We start from the raw sequence: 22,888 nt of genomic DNA, 5'->3' as shown, positions 1-22,888 counted from the left end.
CCTCAACCCTTTCGTAACTTCCATCGATCCATCGTTTTACCAACGGTGTTCGTGATTTTCTCGCGCGCAACTAATTTTCTTCGTTTTGGCCGGCCAGTAGGCATCACAGGAATCATTTCTTGAAAACCATCAGTCCGTAGGGACGCTTCCGCGAAAAATCTTGCTTCTAATTGCGACGAAACGAGTATCTTCCAGTCCCTTTGACGCGAGGACAAAGAGCACGCGAATGTAAAGTTACGAAACGATCGCATAAATAGACAATGCGTACGGAACTTCTTGTCAAAGTCTGGTTTCCCTTTGAAGCGCGCTGCACGCCTCGGCGGCGCAGAAAATTCAACGCGCTTCGAACAAGAGTCGAGATACTAATCGCACATTGAAGAGGATACTCGAATCAATGTTATCGCGCGAAAGAGAGCTCGCGGACGTATCTGGCCCGCGTTCTCGTTAACGCTTAGACGGCGGCCGTCAATATGCTCCTGCAACGACTTACGGGCAAACGAAACATACTTCTGCTTCATCCTAACGGTAATTGAAAATGGTTATAAATTGATATTGCAATCGCTATTGTTAGCTAATCTTCGATCCTATGCTTTCGAACAGTTCTTCTATTCATCCACGCTTTGACTAATCTTAGATTTTCATCTTTCTTTTTTACTAGGCTGCCTTGCTTGTCCTATTTTAACCCATTTGTGTTTTTTTGTGTGACGAATTATATATAAAATGTACGTACACCTATGTGCATAATAAAGTTTAATAATAATAGTATTGATCTGATAGATAGAACTAATAAAAAAACAACCATTGTTATTAAATATCCGATTCCATATTTGTGAGAAATTAGCAACAAGTCGTAGTGTAAATACTGCGGAGAAAAATATACGGTTAAAATATATTTCTGAATATATATAGAACCGTAAATTCGATGTGACGAAATTGAATAAGCTTAAAGAGTATTACGGCTGGCGATGGTTTGAAGCATAAATGTGGCATATCGAAAGGAATTTCACAGAAAATAATGAAATTGGATAATGTAGCACCATTGATTACTCACTGGATTATTCATCAACAGGCTTTGTGCGTGAATATTGTCAGTGAATTCAATTTTATCATGGACGCTATAGCGCCAACAATAAATTGTATAAAATAACACGGCAAAGGTAGACACTTTTCTAGGGGATATAGGATTATTACGAAATGAGTGTTATATTCGCAAAAATAAAAGTTGTTCGCAAAATATTTGATGTTTATAGAGACAGAAATTATAATTTCCGGGTAATGGAGGTTGTTTTACCAGTATTTATAGTACTTAACGATAAACTAAAAAGGAAGACAGATACTAAACACTTCGATATTTTCAAGCCAGTGTCAGAGGGTGGAACTTCGAAGGGTTGTTCTCTTTAAATTTAAGAAAGAAAACACGTGTCTCCTATCTTGGTATGCTACGGGAGCCTCCAAGGTTTCATGAAAATCTCGAGAGGGAACGCTGTTTGAACGTTCCTCGTAAGTGTTAACTTTATCTCTGGACCGAGTATCCACGAAAAATTCCATTTTCTTTGTTCGACGGGAGGGTGGGAGGGGTGGAAAAAAGGAAGAAGGGTAGGAATGTAGCCGCGAAACAGGGTCTTTCGTCGGTTTCCAAGGCCGTCTGGCTGGCGGGATCCGTCGACGCACAAATTTCCTTGCTATTCGCGACGAAATGTACGCAAAGGAACCAACCGGGGGGGTAGAGCAGACCGCATTGCAGCACTTCCCGGCTCGGGAAACTCGATCTGCGGTTACATCTAGTTCTCGGACGCGGAGAATGGTTTATTGTTAAGTCAACAGAGCGGTGATTGGCTGGAAACGCGAAACTTAAATTGGGTTAAATTTTAGACGAGAGGACAATGCGTCCGAGTATAAAACGGACAGAGGGTAAACCCGAGACAGGGAGACGGGAGAATCGTCGCCGCTTCTTCGATCGCGCAACCGTGAAATCCCATCGACTCGTCCTGGCGAGAAACCGACGGGATTTTCTTTCGTTCGACGAGGCCGACCAGCATTTTCTTTCCGTCCCGCGGGACTATTTTCCCCGACTCCGACAGGCAGAGGGGAGGGAACGAAAATTTGAATTGCAAACGAGACGGCCGGTCGCTTCGCGGCGTTTCCCAAAGAATTAATATTCATACTCGTATTTAATTACACGCGTTCTCCCTGCTGACCGCCTATAGGCGAACAGATGTTCTGGCTTGAAAAGTATCGGGTCCCGCTGAAAGTTCCAGCGTTTCTTCGGGAGGGGATAATGCGGCGAAGGAGGCGCGGCAAAATCAGAATAACGTTGGCTGTTTGGAATATCCAAGTGTCTGAACAAGTTCTGACAGCGACTAATTTCTAACGCCACAAACAATAGAGGAGAATATTCAGTTGAGAAGAATTTTTACTGGAATTATTTTCATTTACATTTTCTTGACCAAACTTCTAGTTCGTTTCGTATTTTTTTAGTCTATGAAAGTAATATACAGGGTGTTCGACCACCCCTGGGAAAAATTTTAATGAGAGATTTTAGAGGCCAAAATAAGACGAAAATCAAGAATACCAATTTGTTGATAGTGGCTTCGTTAAGAAGTTATTAACGTTTAAAATTCCGCCAGTACTGAATTTTTTTCTCGAAAGTGGGTAAAATTTCGCTAATATGTCTATTCACCAAAAATGATTACAAGTGATCCCTGCAATCAAAAATAATTTTTTTAGAACAATTTGAAATTTGTTAATTTTGTCGAAAAATTTCACACCTACCCAAATTTTTTTCTCGAAGGAGGGTAGAATTTCGGGGATATGTCTATTCACCAAAAATGATTATAATTGACCCCCGCAACCGAAAATAATTTTTTCAGAACAATTTGAAATTTTTCTTTTTCGTCGAAAAATTTAGGCACCTACCCCCTGTCGATTTTTCTTGAAAATTCCTTTTTCATTTTTAGTAATTTTGTTTGACGCCCTACAGAAAAGTTGTCTAATACTTTTTTGTAGGTACCCATGAGCTCTACTTCAGAAAAAAGTTTCATTGAAATATATCTACTATTGTAGGAGTTTGGCTGTTTGAAAATTGGACCATTTTTATGGGGTTTTTCTCATTTTGCGGGGTCAAGTACCAACTTTTCGAATATTTTTGCGATTTGTACATATTCTCCACCAAAATACGCGTAGTTTGCTTTTTTAAACATTAAAATCGTCCAATCCGTTCAGAAGTTATGACGTTTTAAAGATTCGCATGAAAATTCGGGTAGACATTTCTGGCCAGAAATTATATTTTCGCTAAGGAATTTTTTTCTCGAAACTGAGTAGAAATTCGGGGGTATGTCTGTTGACCAAATATGCTTGCAATTGACCCCTGCAACTAAAAATAATTTTTCCAAGACGATTCGAAAGTCTTTTTTTTTCACCCAAAACTTTCAGCACTTACTCGAATTTTTTTCTCGAAAGTGGGTAGGATTTCGGAAGTCTGTGTATTCACTAAAAATGATTATAATTAGTCCCCGCAACCGAAAATAATTTTTCCAGAATGATTTGAAATTTGTTAATTTAATTGTTAATAACTTTTTAACAAAGCCTCTATAAACAAATTGGTATTCTTGATTTTCGTCTTATTTTGGCCTCTAGAATCTCCCATTCAAATTTTTCCCAAGGGTGACCGAACACCCTGTATAAACACTTTCAACACGTTGTTTCTGGTTTCCATATCTCGAAATGAAGAGAAACGTTCGATAATGGGCTACGGTGACAGAAAATGAACATTGAACTTTGAAACGCTCGCTACAAAAAAAGGAACAGAACTTTCTCCACGGGACCCGATGAACCCGCCCTACGAATTCCAGTCGCAGGGCGCGAAACGTAATAACCTGCCGCTTCGGTTAAATTAATCGCAATTCCGCGCGTCTCGAGTACTCGCGACATTTCTCCAGAAACGACAATAAACGGCCTGCCAACGGTGACACGCGTGGCAACCCCACGGACGGCCAACTTAATCGGTTGGTAATCTCAGGTGCGCACCGACTCTGGAAATTCAATCTACAAATCGGGTTTCGTCGTATAAAGCCACGTTCGCGCTCAACGACGCCATTCTGCCGTCCCCCGCAGGTTAAGGAAGGGTAAAGTGGGTGTTTTCTGATTTTCAGGGTGAAAAGCAATATTTTTTCTTCGCGTTCTCATCGTGTCTGGACATTAGAAATTACGCGTGCATGTTTATTAGAATTTTTCTGTGGATTGAAAAGGCAGTTAACGAACCGTTTAAATTAACTGCACCGTGATTCCAAATGAATAGTGACTAAAAAATACAAAAGACAAAATGAAAAATTTCCCCGAGAACTCATTAATGCGTAAAATAAATATTCAGTCAATTTTATAAAAAGTCTGCAAAAGAAAATTTCAAATTTATCCAGTGTAATTAATTCATAATTTATTTGTGCATAGTTTTCATAGTCTACTTCCATTATTTAGTTTGCAGCCATTATAAAAACGCGACGTTTAGAAGCTACCGATTTTACAAAGTGGACTTTTTCGATCAAACTCAGAGAACAACTTTGTGATTTATTTTCAGACTATCGTACTCATCTATAAAAGTTGGTGATACGTAATACAGTCTGATATTATATTTGCATTGATTTTATAATGCAACCAAAGTTTTAAAGCTGTTGTAGATAGGAAAACACGTGTGTATTTTCTGTTTCCATCAGAACAAAATTTATCTATCTACCAATTTTCTTCTTCTTCATATCGAAGTTTAGGGTTAGCAATATTTTTTTAAACGCGAGTCTATGCATAATTTCCGATTAATTTAAAATTGGTGTACCGAAACTAAACAAGCATAATAATAATGATTACGATCGTAATTATAATATACTATTACAATAGCTCATATTACTCTGGAATAATATAGGCGAATATTTAAATTGTTATGCTCACAGTAATAGTATAAATAAATCGCTTCTCGATTAAAAAACTTAATTTAAAACGCAATTTCGTCATACTTGATTGTCTTATTTTGATACATAGAATCAACCCTTAAAGTTTCGAACACCTGTTGCCGAATACCCTCTGTACTATGAATATCAATCTCTGTCATCGAAGTGGCCGTGACGCAGATGGTGTAAGTGGGCGTTCATTTGTTCGAGGTCGCTGGTCAATTCTCTACTCTTTTTCGTCAATTCTTTATCCGAATACTTTTTCCTCGAATGTTGTTTTTTGATATGCAAAAGCCCGAATTAAACACAATTTAAATTGTTTCTGACGTTGAAGCGTCCTATCTCGCTTTCTTTACGAAGTTAAAATGTTCCGTCCGAGCATTTAATTGTCCGTTACGTTGGTCCTATTAGGTTGTGTAATGAGTTCGTTTGCATTAACAGCGAAGGATTCTGTTCGCGATCGGATAAATTAAAAGCAAACGTACAAAAGAAATGACCGTCACTCGTATTCACAAAAGGAGTCGTTTTCCACCGCGATAACCTACGAACGATACGTTTAACGACAAGAGAAAAATTATTCGCCAGGCCTTGCCTCGTCTGATATTTATTTATTTCGTAAAAATATCAAAAAGGGTCTGTAGGTTCGGATTTGGGAAAATTTTATTCGCGATCGACGAATAAAAATTTCAGATTCGTTCGTAAACATTGGTTCGAAAATAGCTTTAAAACGAATCTAAAATTTCTATTCGTTAATCGCGAATAAAATTTGCCAAACTTCGAATTTCCTCCAGCAGCTATTTCAAGGGAAACACTCCAGACCACGCCGGTGACTTCGAAAGATTCTGAAGGAAAAATCTATTCGAGATACGTTGTTAGTTCGTGCGCGCAGATCGACCAACAATGTTGAAAATCTGAAAGTCTTTCGACGAGTCTCCCTCTCTTAGGGGTGGTCGTGAATTGTTATCGCATCGGAGATTGCATCGAGGATTCACGCTCGTAAATACTAATTCCGAGTGAAAGAGATAGAAAGAGAGTAAAAAAAAGGGGAAAAAACACCACGACTCTTGCACCTAACCCCCTTAATCAGACTTTACAATGGAAGTCGAACCGCAGAATTTTCTCGTTCGAACGATTCCAGATGGAAATTACTACCCTCGCGGTCTCGTTCGCACGAACAACGAAATTTTCCGTGTATAAACCCCCGCTGCTTTCCCGTGGAACTTTGCATTGTTATTCCGTGCGGAGTGCACGGGAACTGGATAAAGTTACGTTATTCCAGGATCGATTGTACCTTGCCCGAGACATTTCGCGTCGTATCTTTTCAGCCGTACGACTTCTTCGGTTATTCGTTCTCTCGGTTGTGTTGCGTAATCGTTACGAAACGGGAGGAAACCGTGTTCGATAGAGGCGACAGTAGCATTTCCGGTACCGCGCAAAACAGTAAAATTCGGAGCAATTTATTTATGGATCGTGGGTCTTTCTGGATCCAGGATCCGAAATTCCGTATTTAAAGTTACAGAACTCCCCCACATTATTTGTTTCTAATTTATATTGATGTATGTTAATATAATTGTTCGATCGATTAGCTACCATGATCCCCGTTTGAAACTTATTTTGATCAAATTATTTTGCAAAAGTTTCAGAAATAATATCGACAGTTCAATATACGTCGCAATTAAAAAAAAATCCTCTAATTTATACGTTCTCTTGTGGATGTTAAGCTGGTTTAAAATTACGATTAAATTACTTATCGTTGCACGCACGTTATTCATCGAGAGAGCAGGGAAACTCGTTGGCCACCAACGACCTTGCATTTCCGAGACGGAAAATAATCAGCGGCGCAATATGGTCGACCCTTTCATCCATATTCATTTAATAAGTTTAATTGAATTTTATCGCCGACTACGAGGCACCAGGTTGCTGCATTTGCAAGAGGGCATTACGCGGGGTAACGGGTCAACCCACGGCTGATTAGCATAACCGCTATCGCCACCGTTGCCACGGCTAAACGACGTCCATTTCGAGCGCGACGTCTCGGCTAAATGCGACACAATTCTTCAACAGGTGTTACACATCAGCATTAAACATTTTCTTTTTCCCTCCTACCTCTCCCAACCTTTTAAAGCTTGGCTATCCTGTACCGGCCAAAGAAGTTAGTTGCAAAATGGCCGCGTCGTCGTGACCGAGCTTCCAAGCTAAGTGGCCATCTTGTCGCGGTACGCTATGGGCGCGTTACGGTTTCGTAAACTTGAACGCTCGAGAGAATAATCGCCATAATCGTCTGACCGTAAGCAACGATAATATTCGAAAGTACTAACTACTCGAGCATCGTTATAGTCCTCGAATGGAAGTGCGACGATTAGAGTAAGCGCACCGGTAATCGACAATGACCCAACGAATGAGACTCCTCGAACTTTTGGCTAAACAAGCTCCAAGGTTTATCTCGCTGTTTTAACCAAAATAAAGAAAAGTTATAGGCAATTATTTTTGTTACGAACAACGATTATTTATATCCGAGGTACGAGATAGATAAATTAATATAATCTTTATATCAGTTTCATTAATTCCTCTTATAAAGAGTGAGCCCCGTACAATTGCCAAAAATTGAGGATCAACGAGAACGTCGAAGAGTTTAGAATAAAACGTGGAGAAGGGTGTTCGTGTACCCTGATTATTGACACGAGGGTCAATTGATCGGGTCGCGTGTTTGGTCTGGGAGCTGTATAGCCACGAAAAGTGCCCATTCTGCCAACGAACCATAAACGGGCCAACTTAATTAGCAAGACCCCCACGTGGTGCTGTGTGTAAGTTTTCCTTCGCTCTCTTTTCTCGACGTGGTAAACTGTTGCTGGCTGCGAGCTACGATTGAGTCGAGATAATCAGTGAAGGGCCTTCTCGAAGCGTGTAGTGTCTACTAGTTTACCCTCTTATCGACTGTCCGGGCTTTGCCCGATTTAACCCGACCCATTCAAAATGAAGTGTGTGGATAATTACCTGCCACGCTTCTGCATCATTCCCCCCCCCCCCTCCCACCTTTAACACCGCCCACGACCTACCCAACCAGCGAGTGTGTCGCCCTTTTCAACGCGCTGCGGAGATGTGGTTGGCGCATTTCAGGTCACGCGTAATGAATTATTACGAGGCTCTTGCAATATTACCGAGGAACTATTGGACGAGGACGTACACTCTTGGTATACAAGAGCATAACGTCGATAAATTTTGAGAAACGCAAGTGAAATGTTCACTCCGGTTCTGAATGAGTGCGATCGCAGCAACATGACTCGATCGCGGATCTTAACACGTTACGTACCGGCTAATTTCAAGAAAAGTCAAATATTTTAGTGTTTCTTTTACAAATATTGTAAAATATAGTAGAATGCATTAAAATTTTAATCGACTGGTCAAAACCTTCAAATAGTCAAGATCAAATAGTAGATAAATTAGATAGGAGTACACGTATTCTAAATAATTCCAACAAAATTTGAAGTTTTTACATTTTTGCAACCGTGGAAAAAGTGTAAATAAATGATGATGTTCGTTAAAATTTTAAACGTCTTGTAGTTTTGTCGCGGAATGTACGCGTGTTTTTTAAAAATAGTTCCTCCGGCTTCAATTAGCAGAAAATAGTCGAGTTTAAGTGACTTTTACTCGGTTAAAAGTGTGCAGAAAATGGAAGGTAATAAAAGTGCATTCACGACATTTAATGCGTTTCTATTATCGTAAAGGTGAAACTGTCACAGGAGCGCAAAGAAAGATTTATGCAGTACAAGGAAATGATGCTGGGAACGAAAATATCGCAAATGGTTTTCTCAATGTAAAGGCGCAAAACGATACCTTCATTGTTATTGAAATAAAAGTATCGATTGAAAATAATTCACAATAAGCGAGCCAGATAACTGGTACATTAAAGATCTCGAATAATATGTTTGATAATTAACCTCCTAGAGCTTTAACATTTTTCTTTGAACAAAAACAAATATTATAATCCCAATTATATTAAAGAATTAAATAATTACGATATATAAGTGAATTTTTATTGTTGCAAAATTTGCTGGTAACGTACGATGATATTTACTGACTCATTTTTAGCGTAAAAGTTTTGTGTAAAAAATAAATATAAACTCTGCGCGACATTTTGAAACAGTCGCGTTCAATGTGACAACGAATACGGTTCGAGCATTGTATTCCGTACATATACCAACAGGAGGTAATGTTCTTCAAGATAATATTGTGTCTTGCGTGTAGAAATATGGATGGCGAGCCAGATGTCATACAAAAGTAAATCGGTAGTTTATTATATAATTAAATGTTTAACCTCTTCTTCTATGTCCTATCTCTGTCAAACGCACTTCTTTCTCGAATGCTTCCGTATCTCGTGCTATCGTTTCCGAATTGCTTCAATCTTACCATAATTGTGTCCAAAATACCCTCCCATGAGAAGTTCCCTAACATTAATAAAAATTCATGTTTCTACTCTTTTCTTCGTATACGTCTTTTTCGTGATGTCTCTGTATTTCTACGTGTGCGCTCTTCTTCCCTTTCACGCCTCCCAATCGACGCCACTTACCGAGCTTACCGCTAATTTACATACCTAAGACTCTCACGGACTAATTAAATAAAGGAACTTACAGATTCAGTAGCGTAATTAGCAATTCTGGAGACCGATCATTGGTCTCCTTTATCTCAAAACTTTACTTCCATTCGTAAAATTTTATTAACGATAACATTTCCATTTTGATAGAGAAATCTTACTGCGTTTCTATTTTTCGGCTGAAAATAGCCTTAGTAAAATAGTCTTTCGGTGAGGGAAAGTAATAGCAGCGGTGTTTCAAACAAGATTTTGCTAATTTTCACCATTTTATGAGATCCTCGTTGTGCTGAATTGTCAAAATAGTAATATATATTTAAAAAATGACATTCCATTACCCAAATATTCAAAGCTAATTTGTAATACACAAATAATCCAAACCCTACTGGCTAAAATCGTTTCGATCAAGTGTTCAGGTAAATCGATAAATTGACAGAAAAATTTTACGAAAACGCTACAAATATCTAACTAAAATACAGAACTGTGATAATTTGGTACTCGGTTAAAATAAGCAGTGATACAACCGTTAACACTATTTTTACCGCGGTTTTATGCATGCCTATTTCGACCAAAAGGTGTCTTTCGACATCTCTGCATTTGGATACAAATAACTGTGGAAATAATTCTTAAAGAAAAATATATTTCGTGGAGTGAAAGAAAATCGTAAAGAAACGATTAAGTTTTAGATAACAATTTGAAGTTGAAATTTTAAAGGACGTCTTTCGATTTCTTATTTTATCTTTTTTTTATTTCTTTCGATAGAAATAGTGTTAACGACTGGATACAAACACACCCGAGACTGGTGAAGCTCGAACACGTTTTACGGAACCTTACTCGATGAAAAACGTGAAAGTTTCGCGCGGTCTTGGAAGTCTTGAAAGCCCGGTTAACGAGCCACGTTTATTCGAACGAACGTAGAATATCGTAAACAGGGAAACGGGCGCAGATTGGTCGATACCGCGACGACAGCAACAAGCTACGTTGTTCCAAGGTTTTCAAAAGTTTCAAGACTCGCGCGTGATGAAATTAGAGATACGAGGAGTAAATTGGAACGTTCGATTGAGCCGGGAAATTGATTTCAGGTGAGGTCGAACGACTACTGCGAGAGTATCGACAAAACCAAGAGCTAGTACGAAATATCGGGGCCCATTACTATCAGATCATCTATCCGGTACAGTTACGGCATCACGAGAAAATGGGGATATCCACGAGAGAAGTCGGCGTACCGAAGGTAATTACCTTGTCCTCCACGTTCGATTTATAGGGAGCATCGCGCGAGAATTCACCAACGAAGTGTATTGTAAGGAGAAAGAAAGATCGGTTAACCAACAGACAATGCAGTATTTATGTTCTCAATGGCTAGCAATGCGCTCGAGGAGTCATCGAACCGTATTTCTGTATTTTTCTTTTTCTATTATCTTCGATGCTTCTGAAATGGCTCGATGCATTCGCGCAGGGTTCCATCAAATTCGATTTTAACCCCTTGGCGTACCATTTAATTACGAGTTATTTTTCAAATATATACTATTCAATTTTATTTAAAAAAAGAGTAACGATGAGTCAAAATATTTCTTTTCTCCTTTAAATGTATCTTGTCTAGTCTAGTCAACGAGGCATCGATTTAAGTGAATAAAAGAGATATTTATCGAGGTGCATGATCGAATACATAAAAAATCCGACAGGTCGCTGGCGATTAATTTTCGAGGGCTGACTAAAACGTCTCATACTACTTGCTATCCAAGACTGATCTTTCTTTCTCCCATCTGTACAGTGGGTGAACACATTATTACTGACACGTGTACATTCGATCAATTTAAAGCTCTGGTATTAAAATAATAAATATATAAACTATCGTGTATATTTTTATGTAAAATAAGAAAACTTGTTAAATTTTAATTTATGTCCCTTTCGTTTGTGACATTATATCGCGTGTTATTTTTGCCTGTAATATTTTGTCGTACTACCGTGATTAATAATTTAGACAACCATTGTATCCCGCGTGTTGTTTTGCGTCTCATCGAGAGAAAAGAAGACTGAATGCGCACCGTTATCACCGACATATTACGAACCTTGAGTTCGAGCATAATCCGAAACTTTATCACGTTTACAGTTTCCTCAAAGAGGATTCGGCGAGGGTGGATATCAAAATTCTAGAAGCAGAATGAGAGTAAGTGCATGGAAGTTTCTTACGTAGCGATTTAACGAGGTAAGTTTCGCGACAAGCTGTTCTCACTGATCGTGCGTTGTTCTTCGATTTTCAGACGGGGAGACACTTTCATCGGACGTCCCTTTTGATCAAGGCCTTTAATCACAAATTTCGCCTAGATTTAGAATTAAATACGTAAGTGATTACGGGACGCATCGATCTCGGCTTAGCTCGTAGATTGCACATCGAATATAAAATAAATTAATTTCAGAATCTAAATTGGTTTTCACGTAAAATGAAAAATAGATTTCGCGTATCGTTACGGTTCGTTATTTTTAAATCTAGAAAGCACATAGAAACGATATTTTCGACTGAATTTTAATCTCTCGTAAATGAGAGACATAACGTATAACTTCATTTTTTTTTTTTTGTTTTTTTTTTGTTTAAATGGTTCGCTGTACGAATACTTTTTCCTCTGGCCGTATGACAAGCAATTCATATTATCCGTTCGACTTTCTTTCGCTCGAGAGCCGAGGCCCCCGCAGTCGATAGTCTTTCGTCACGACAAAGCGAGGAAATAACAATAGAAAAGCAATTTACGCGAAACCAAATCGATGCGAGTTTCCCCGCCTCGCGAACACTCGCGGAAACGCATTCATGGTTACGAGGCGATTCTGTGTTGCAGGCAACTTTTAGCTCCGAATCTTATGCAAAGAAACTTTTTAGCCAACGGCGCCGAACAATCTTCGAAACAGGTAACGTCTATTCTCTTCCACGAATAGATCCCTGGCTCTCGTCGAGTGTCTCGTTACGAAAAATCTTTCCAGGAGATAGAGCACTGCTACTATCACGGCACCGTCAGGGATTATCCAGGAGCCAGTGCTGCTTTTCACACATGTAACGGTGTCAGCGGTATTATTCATTTAGGCAACGAGACCTTCGTCATTCATCCATTTTACGGCGGCGATCTGTCGGTCAGTGTACCTAATGCTGAATCTACTGAACCACCTAATCACCAACGAGCACCTCGATTCGTTCGCGAAACGTTTTTAAACTATATCACTAATTTACACAAGACCCTTTTCAATAAATATGAAATAATTTCTTTTGTTACGAATTAAACCTGACAAATAACCGATCTTAAACAGTTATTAGAGGATATAATACGACACGATAGAACAAAATGTTAAAAATATTTGTGATCTATGGATGGAAAATGAAATACGTGAGTCTGATATGCGAAAAATTAGATATATCAAACGCCAATTACGTGAGTTTCGTTCAGTATCGAGTGAACCGAAGTAGCTGGCCGGCACCGAAGAGGTAGAACACTTTTCAAAGTGTAAATGGCACTATTAAAACTGCTATGAAACCTGCTGACTTCGTTTGTAGACTCCAGTCAAATTACACAGCGTGAAAGCAGCATGATCAAACGAGAGCAAGGGTCGTTTACCTGATACTGGTTGTACCGCGACTGTTAACAGCTCATTACGCTCTCAATTATAAAACTTTGTCAATTTTCTGTTATCGCCGTCAACGCGTAGCTACGTTTTCGTAACATCCATCGATTAAATGAATATTAAGAATCTCTCATTTTACACTGTACCTTTTCAATTACATCGAAACAATAGATATTGCAAAATTGAATCGAGAGATCGACGATTCCTGGGGACAGTTGCGCTGTCGCTTCGTTGTGCAAAGATATTTCGAGTAAAGTAAAACTGTCAATAGCTTTTTAACCCACCATCATATTTAAATTTCGCCAAAATCTCCGAGATCGAGTAGAAAAAGTGGTCGATTTTGCGTGGAAAGGCCCGGCTGGAAATCGTAACAGAGAGATAACAGTGTGGATAGAAGATTCGGGGGGCGGGGGACAAACGCGTAAAGCATTCTGTCGGTTCGCGACGTTTGAAACGGATCCTGTGAACTCGACGTAGCTGTTCAGGACACGGCAAACACGCCTTGCCGCTTTAGATACAGTTTCGCGTGCGCGGCAGACGAAGCGAGAGGATCGAGTTAAGCCGCCATCGAGCTGGCTCGACTCGTAAACGTGTAATCGGCAAGATGGCGGACTGAATTCTGAATTTGCTCGCTGTCGAGTCGTTCGTTGTTCGGCGCAGCTGTGTTCCCGCGCGTTTACCTAAGCGCGGCTACCATCGAGGAGGCTCGCCAGACCGGAAGTTTCCGTCAGAATCACCGAGACGCGGCTAATCTTCCGCGATGCGTTTCCTCCGGTTCCCGTGAAAGACGACGCGGAGGAAACGGGACCCTCGAGTCGTTCGTGCATTTTTCAAAATATCGAAATCGTACAAACGACAGAAACGGATGGGCTCCGCGCTGGTATTCAACATTACTATAGTTAAGACGAATAGGAAACGTAGGTGGAGTTCAAATAAAGCAAATAAGTACAAAATAACACAAACTTCCACTAATTTTTAAAAAAGAAAATCTTGCATCGGTTCTTTTCTATTTCTTAGCACTTTCTTTTTCAAATTTTTTAAATTTTTACTTTTGTTCCCTTCAGTAATATGCATCCTACCGGGTTGAAATCTGAACCTATTACCAATCTGATGTACATTTTCCTTTTAATCGTCTCTGGTTTGGTCTCGAAGTGGAAAAGGTAAAACAGGCTACCAAAATTGGAACCGTCTATTTTGGTACCACCCTGTATACGCAACTACGGAGAACGAAAGCGAGGCTCGCGTGCTTGAGCGCGTCAAGTAGAGAAAGACGTTGTTCTTATATGCATGAGCTATGCCGTCGTTATTATTCATGAAGACATCTCGAAGTAACAACGCGACGGAATGAAGGGAAAAAAATATAATTTCGCGCAACGTGTCACGGAGAAAATCACTGGTGGGTCCTCGCTTTCCCGCGGCACTCGACCTACCTATCAAATTTCACAAGCTTGATTTTACGACTCGGTTCTTCGTCGTTCGTTTTAGAGAAAAGGACGAATCCAGGACGAGTTGGTGTTGGGTGGTTCTTTAACATCGTTCAGCAGGCATGTTCGTGCAAATCTATCGCGAATAAAGGCAAACGGCGGCGAAAATGTATGAATTTGATATATCCATAAGACAAAATTAAATTATTTTGTCTCGTTATCAATTTACCAACAAAATTATGACTTTTTATGCGTGTTTGTAATATAACAGTATATCTAACGTTTGCGTACCTAAAAGATGGTCTTTAAAGTATTTTTAACTGTGGTAGAATACACCCAACGGCCCGCGACATAATAGCATAGTGCAAATTGACCCGAGGGCCAAACTGAATTTGACGTGCCCGTAATAGAGCAATATGATCTACGCACATATTCATAAAATACACACAACCACCGTTCCTTTGCCTGCAGGAGACGTGGTTTAAGCTCCCGAGGCGCTGGTGTAATTTATTACCCCATGAAATTCTTGCAAATGTGTTTCAAAGTCGTGCTATTATATCGTTAAAAAAATAATACCAAATGGCTTTTGACACACATACTTATCTATAAACTTGTTTGATATTGTCGGTTTTACGAACATGCCTGTCTCAAAGTAACGATTAATCGTGGTGAAAATGTTTGTCGCGCATAAGTAGGTCGTAATGGGGAATAAAAATCGGCAGAAGCCGTAATCGAATTGGAGGGGGGCAGCGAACCGCCCGGAGAATGATAACTATATGCGGACCTCTCTTTTAGCAGAAACATCCTCACGTTATATTTGAGGCTCGAACGAAGGCTAATAAAGGCTGCGCCATCACGGGAACATTCAGCGGGCATATAAAGAATCGCTGGCAGAAGCCTATTATGGAACTATCGGAGTCCACTTCCCATCGATACAAGAGAGACGTCCGTGACACAATCAAATACATCGAAACTGCCATCATTATCGATAAGGCTATGGTATAAGTATTTTTCGTTTTACTGCGCCGAATCGCGTAAAGGCGAAGCTAGACATTGCATTTCGGATGCGCATGATTCATCCACAGTGAAAAGCATAAACATACTTTTCATTTGCATTTGAAAAGATGGAAAAATATGCTGCAACTATAAATGTTTGTGGAACGCTCGTCATTTTTAAAGCTACTGAAATAAATTCGATCATCGAATGATCTAAATACTCCAGTTTTTATCGTTCGCGTTCGCTAGAAATTTTGCAGCCCGAGTGCAAAGTCTAAATTCGCATTTGGAATCGTTGCCAGTCGAGAACCGGTACGATGATCGACATAATCGTTAGAAGGATGCTCGACAATGTCGTTCGTCGAGTTTCGCGGGAGCAGTAATTCAACGATAATTGTTATGGGGGGCCATTCGGGAACGATAAAACGAATCGATACGATCTGCTTTAACGATCCCGGACGAAAATAAACGCGTAAAATGAATCGCGAGGCAGCGATTTTTTGAAAAATACGCGCTCCTGACAAAAAACGTTCTTCACCCTGTTCAGTTCGAGATGAGAAACGGTAGCAGCAGAGCGGAGGTTGTTCACGATGCCATCCAAGTCGCTAATATCGCGGATTTGGTGAGTGTCGAACATCGAAACGCGAAACATCCGATTCTCACGTACTAGGTTTTTTGATTAATTCCTTTTGCGATACTTTCGCGCCCTTGCAGTATTTCTATCCGTTAAAAACTAGAGTCTCCGTCGTATACATCGAAACCTGGCAGGGCAAGAACCAGGCAGCGATCGATAAAGGCATGAACATCGGTCTCGCTTTGCAATCGTTAAACGATTACATGATGCGAAGCGTGTACCATGCCACTCACGACACGATCCAGTTACTCACGTGAGTATCGGTACTGGCCACTTACAGTGGCTATCATATACTTACAAACAGCTCTTAACGTTAGACTTTCTTGTTTGTATAACTAAATTCCAATCGCGATTTTTTAATGGCATGCATATGACACGTTAAAATAATTACAACTTTTCCAAAGCACCCGTGTATATCGATAGAGATTAGCAAAATCACCCATACTGGATCACAATTCGAGCTACGAGAGTCGAAGAGATTCGAGATATGGTCGATTTGCAGGGGCGAAACGTTCTCCGGTGGGGAATCTGGAGTGGCCGCGCTATCGACGATCTGCAAACAACAGTCCGTCGGGATCAGCGTCGATCTGAACTCTTACGAGCCTCATCTACTAGCCGGTACCATGGCCCACATGATTGGCCACAATATCGGCATGGTCCACGACGACAAAAGTTAGTCTCGTTTCGCGGATTCAACCGAAAACAGTGGACAAAATAGCCCCCGTTTCGCTCTCTGATCGGTGACAAATTGTTCGCAGGAAAGGAGTGTGACTGCAGAGACTGGCACGGATGTATCATGTCTCAATCGATCGTCGGCTTGGACAACATTCAACCGTATAAGTTTTCCAACTGTAGCAAAAACGATTACGTAGAATTTTTAAAAGGAGGCAACGGCTTCTGTCTTTATAACAAACCAAACGAGGTAAGAACAGCGATTTCTTAACTCGACCAAGTTTTTAATCGCGATGGATCGTAGCGAGAATTTTTTAGATCGGAGTAGTAATTCGTAACCAAATGACAATACGAAGCGAAATATTGGGTTCCCCGGAAAGTAACATTAAAATTTTCAATAAGAAACTTTGTCAAACAACTTATCAACTATTTTGATCCACGATCTTTTACAACATTTCCATTTGTTTAGTAATAAATCTTGAATCGACTATTGAATTATTAGGTTTAATTACCTTTTGTAGAAATTAGAAAACAGTATCGAATTTTAAAAGAGGATGTATTATACAGGGTGTTCGGCTAACTATTCATCGGCGAACCCAGTATTTATCGAACAACGAGCGATGAAACGAATCGGGAAAATAACCCGGGTACCAAAAGTATCTAGCCAGGTCGCGATAGCGCCCATATTAGCCCGAACTCCCGTATCTTTCGGCACGAGACGCCATCGGATTCGACGTTCTCGTTGGTTGCAAACGAAAATCTCGGAGCGTCTCGTCTGAAAGAGTTCAAAGCGGATCGGTTCCCACGAAGGTAGACGTACGAAACGAACCGGCGACTCCTTTTCACGCAAAGGCGAATTAGCAAAGGGCGAAGTTTGAAGAAGACTTTGCCACGCTTTTCAGCGTGCACGGAAGTTCCTTATCTCGGTTCGTTGCGTCGCAACCTAATTTTCTATGGCAGAGCATTAAGCGGAAATGTAAACGGTCGGTTCTCTATTTTCGTGGCCCGGCCGACAACAGATAAATGTGCAGAGCACTTGCGGAAACAGGGTAATCGACGAGGGGGAACAATGCGATTGCGGATCGGTCGACGATTGCAAGAAAGTCGATCCTTGCTGCGAATCGGTCACCTGCAAGCTCACCTCGGAATCGGAATGCGCGAGCGGGCCGTGCTGCAACGACTGCAAGGTAACAATATTTTTCTCGTTGGTATCGTCTTTTGCTCGGGTTCCTTTTTATCAACAACGGATCTCGTCGATAACGCGTCAAACATTTGGCACGCGATTCCGAGCCAGAGGAGATGTACGTGCTCGATAGCGACGGACGCATTAGACGCGTCGCTAAACAGAAGCGGAAAACGGACAACAGAATAAATAGAATAAATAGAGGGTGTATTCTTCATCCCCCGCCCCCATATACGCTTTCTAAAGTTTTTTAGTACAATTAAAATATTGATCTTCCAATTGCTGTAGCTCCGTTAAAAATGATTTCGATTTTCGTTTGATGTTCCCAAGCGGAATAATTAAAAATTAACACGTTTTGAAAATTCCTATTTGCTTACTGATTTTTCCCGAACACACGTTGAGAGTAACTGTTATCTTGGACGTATGTTTGAAACTATAGCTGCTCAAGCAAGGCATTGTCTGTCGGGAGGCCACGAATGAGTGCGACTTGCCGGAAGTCTGCTCCGGGACGTCGGGCCAATGTCCGCCGGATGTTTACAAGAAGAACGGCAATCTCTGCGCGAACAACTCTACCTACTGTTACAACGGTGTTTGCCCGACGTTGGACTTCCAGTGCAAGGAAATTTGGGGATACGGTGGTACGGGCGCGGACATAGAGTGCTTCGAACAATTTAATTCCAAGGGTTCGCTCAACGGACACTGCGGCACCGACACATCCGACCACTACGTTAAATGCGATCCCATGTAAGTGAACCTGGAAACACGACGTTACAGACGCGAACAAATTGATCCTATACAAATCAAATTATATTTCCGACGACAAACAAAAATTCAGTTCTATAGGATAACGATTACTTGCGCGTTTTAAATATATGGATCCGCCGAAGGTGGTTTTTCCAAGAAAAAATCGAAAAGAACGTTCGATATCGAGCCAGAATTCTATCTAAACGTTTCCGTTCGTCGCTTCTTGTCGCAGAAACGTCCGTTGCGGATCGCTGCAATGCCAACGAGGCAGCAAGCAGCCAGTGATCTCCGGTATGGATCACTCGAGGACTATCGTGTCGATGAAGGGCCAGGAATTCGAGTGCAAGTAAGTCGAATCGCGTAATTTTCCACGTTGAACAGGACGTGTAACGTTGTACGACTGCTCTTTGCTAAGGTCTACGAATGGTAGGGTGGAAGGTTCCGAGATACCGAAGATGGGATTGGTTTACGACGGGACATCCTGCGGAGATAATTTGGTAAGTTTCGTAATCCTTTCGTAAACTGGAATCTCCGTATATTGTGACCCGGTAAATTAAATGAGACTCGAGGTTCAACGGCCGGTTTTCGGCATTGCATTAATGGTCCTAGTTGGTCGTTGCTGAAACCGGATTATGCAAACTCGATGGCCACAGTATGCTACGTAGCGGCGTCGTAGACAAACAAAACTGTTTGCTTTCAATCTAGATAGATTCGGTTGAAACGACGACGAGACGACGGTTAAGAGAAAACCGCGGGAATACATCGTTCGATTTTCTACGTTTCAGATCTGCGTGAATCAAACTTGCATGAACATCTTCCCGCTACTGGACACCGAGATGTGTCCCAGCAATCGCGACAACAATGAATGCTCGGGAAAAGGCGTAAGTAAACGTTTCGCGAACAAGAAGTAGAACGTTTTCGTTCAAAATTACGTCGAATTCGTGTTTGTTGATCATCGAGAGACAAACTTGAAATTGCAGGTGTGCACGAATATGAACAATTGCTACTGCGACTTAGGATGGACCGGGCCAGATTGCTCCGTCAAATATGTTATTCCGACAGTGCCGCCGACGACTACGCGCACCGACGCAGCTGGTAAAAATGGTTCAGATCCTAGATTGGTGAAGAAAGAGACCCCCTACGGTAAGTTTGCGACTCGTAAATGATTAAACTAATTTCGTTAGCAAATCGGTCGTTTTTCGAATACTCTCGGACGAACCGAGAAACTGGGGAACGTTTTGTATTCTCGGTTCGTATTCCGATTTCCAAATCGCGCAAACGAAATCGTTGACACGTTCTAGCGACGAGAACTCGTACCGATCACCGGGTACGGTAGACAATTTCGGTTTCCACGTGTAAAATTTGTTCGAGGCCGTGAAATTTCACGGTACCGCGAACTCTCGTCGGATAGCGATGTCTTTGGACCGTGGAACGGAGAACGATAGGCTTTGTAACGGCGATAACGTTCGCCTCGATCGAAGATAAGGTCGCTCCGTTGGAATTCGAGGCTGATCGACCCATTCGAAGAAAAGATTTCGTCGGACGGTGAAATGCAACGGGCGCGATAAGCGAAATTCTACCGTAGCCTGCGATCGCGAAACGCAGACAATTCTCCGATCGTCTTCGTGCGTTTAATTCACGATAAGACGAAGAAGACTCGTCCCTTTTCTCGTCGGGAAACCCGTTTTAGTCGTCTGATTATTTGGGGCCATACCATCAGCTGTGCACATAAAATTCGATGCGTTCTCCATATATACATACACACATATATACATATAACACGAGACGACAAGCTCATTTTGATTACACTCATCCATTTTCGACTCACGTACCCATCCCGCGAAAAGAACAATCGCATATTACGAGTAAACGGCGATTTTTACCCACCGCGAGGGTCCAGCGTGCCTTTGTCGAGAACTATTTACTAGACAGAAGAATTAACCCTTTCGCTGTTTAACAAAATTATAAGTAGATTGCGGATTTTTATACATTCGTGGGAAATTTTAATTTTCAAAAAATATAAGAGATCCTTAAAGTAAGATACGAATTATTATATTTAGACCCACAGTCTAATTATAAGATACGATTTAAGAACGATTTAATAGCGGAAGGATAAACCGATTAAAAATTAGAACAGTTTCGCTCGACCCCTGTTCTCGACCAGGGGATCCAGCAGGAAAATCGAAATTAATGAAAAAGTCACCCGTACGTCTGATCTTGGAATAGATGTTTCTTTCGTAGGGGCTGCTTGTCCATAACGCTTGATCTCTTCAAGGGATATTCGCGAGAACAAATCCTCGCCCAACGTAATATCTTTTCCACGGAACGAACCCGCAATGTGGTTTGTCCTTGGAACGATTACGATGGGGGGGAGGATCCGCGACAGTGATTCAAACACGCTTCGCCGATTGTTCTGACACGTGTAGGATACAAAGTGATTGGTCGTTTCAGACGCAACTAACAACACCCTTAACACCGTGGAGATGGTAGCAATCATGTTGGGTGTGGCCACAGGAGTCTTCGTTTGTTTTGCACTAGTGGCTGTTTGCTACAGGTACAGTAGCAAAATAAAATTACTTGGAAACTAAGAGCCCACTGAGCCGAGGCTTCAGCTGAGTGGGTTCGACCCAACGCCTGTCGTTGTCAAGTAATTTGTGGCTAGCTGGATGATGGGGCATCGCACGCGGCCATCAATGCTCTCATAATATTGATTCATCTTAGCCTACTGACTCGATGTTTCAATTACCTCTATGTATTATATATATATACACATAAACATGAATATGCGTACGCCTCACAAATATATACAGTGGAGACTACTTAAAACCGCTGGATAGATAGATAAGCGGTACCTATATATTTAATAAATTAAACGTTTCATACATAACAATATAAAAGTATATTCTATCAAAATATTAAAATAATTTTAGTTGCAACATTATTACAATTTTTAAGATTCTTGTAGACGTCGTCGTAATAATAGCGAATATCTGCTTGAGGCCTAGTCGAATTGAATACTATGAAGGTAACTAGGATTAATAAAATTGAAGATATACGTGATAATTAAATGGGGGAAAAATTATTCTAAAGAATACTGAACTTTATAAAGGTATATTGTTAAGATAAAAAATTATTATCGCGAGTGGTAAAGCTATTTTGTTCAAGTATGAGCGACTGTTTACTGAAAAAGAATAGGAAATATTGGAATACCTTGTCTCTAATAGCTCTGTGTTCTCGGTCATTGGCAAATTTATAGGATTAAGTATCCCACAAACTCAGACAATTCACGTTCCATTCAACAACAGCCTACACACGTTGAAAATTGAAAGTACACACCAAATGTATACAACAAGTAGGAGGACTGATTATTTCCCTAACTATCAAACGGTCTTAAGTAGCTAGCCGCCACTGTACACACAAAGTATTCCATAGCATATGGGAACTGATTCAGCAATAGATTCTCCACACGAAAACCATAAAAACCATAAAAACCATATAAACATATATTTCGCCTGATCTTATTTTGAATTACAGCAGAGTTTTATGCTGGAATAATTGTTTCAGAAGATGGGAATAATCGAATCAGTTTCACCCGACTATTTAAAAACAGAACTCAATACCAAACGTTGGAACTTAGATTCTAATTCTATAAACATTTCTTAGTATAACACATGTCAGATTATTGAAATACGTCGTGTGAAAATTTCTTGAATTCGGAAATGACAGAAACTCGTATCTAATTTATAGTCTTGCCCAATGTGATAGTGTTAAACCGAGGTAGCAAAAGTTGCAGGTTTGCGTTTAGATGCAATATCGTGCGTTAGAGAAGAAACGTATGTTTACACGAACTTTCTTTTATCGTTTTCATGTGCAGAATTCATTGCTGAAAGAGTTCCCACGTGCTACAGAATACTCTGTATATACATATACTACCTGTTTTCTCGATGGTATGCTCTGAATGTGCTCGTGCTCGCATAGCGCGCGTTTGAATGATCACGACAATCATGACTATGCTGCACGAGCGAGGGATCTACATCTTTACGGTTGTCGCACTCCAACGGCCGCTCTGCATTCGCGCGATCATTGTTCCTAAACGTTCACGGT

The 22,888-nt window shown here is 40.7% G+C and overlaps 1 protein-coding gene across 4 annotated transcripts in view; it reads left to right on the top strand.

Annotated features, from left to right (window-relative positions):
- Mmd (disintegrin and metalloproteinase domain-containing protein mind-meld) overlaps positions 1-22,888 on the top strand; it is a 120,575-nt gene that overhangs the window by 69,568 nt on the left and 28,119 nt on the right. Inside the window, exons 3-19 of one of the 4 annotated variants that reach the window (XM_076783915.1) lie at positions 9,183-9,215; positions 10,608-10,756; positions 11,636-11,692; positions 11,787-11,866; positions 12,357-12,426; positions 12,499-12,645; positions 15,351-15,554; positions 16,099-16,173; positions 16,266-16,438; positions 16,688-16,857; positions 16,944-17,107; positions 17,877-18,044; positions 18,480-18,784; positions 19,017-19,130; positions 19,200-19,281; positions 19,570-19,665; positions 19,765-19,927. In XM_076783915.1, the coding sequence (XP_076640030.1) occupies positions 9,183-9,215; positions 10,608-10,756; positions 11,636-11,692; positions 11,787-11,866; positions 12,357-12,426; positions 12,499-12,645; positions 15,351-15,554; positions 16,099-16,173; positions 16,266-16,438; positions 16,688-16,857; positions 16,944-17,107; positions 17,877-18,044; positions 18,480-18,784; positions 19,017-19,130; positions 19,200-19,281; positions 19,570-19,665; positions 19,765-19,927 (2,250 nt within the window). The remainder of the gene's footprint in view (positions 1-9,182; positions 9,216-10,607; positions 10,757-11,635; positions 11,693-11,786; positions 11,867-12,356; positions 12,427-12,498; positions 12,646-15,350; positions 15,555-16,098; positions 16,174-16,265; positions 16,439-16,687; positions 16,858-16,943; positions 17,108-17,876; positions 18,045-18,479; positions 18,785-19,016; positions 19,131-19,199; positions 19,282-19,569; positions 19,666-19,764; positions 19,928-22,888) is intronic. The other 3 variants (XM_076783917.1, XM_076783918.1, XM_076783919.1) reach the window with 3 other exon arrangements.

This window comes from Colletes latitarsis, chromosome 2, assembly GCF_051014445.1.
Source record: "Colletes latitarsis isolate SP2378_abdomen chromosome 2, iyColLati1, whole genome shotgun sequence".
NCBI lineage: Eukaryota > Metazoa > Arthropoda > Insecta > Hymenoptera > Colletidae > Colletes > Colletes latitarsis.
Note: the sequence above shows the minus strand (reverse complement) of the source record. Positions and strands in the feature narration are given on the sequence as shown.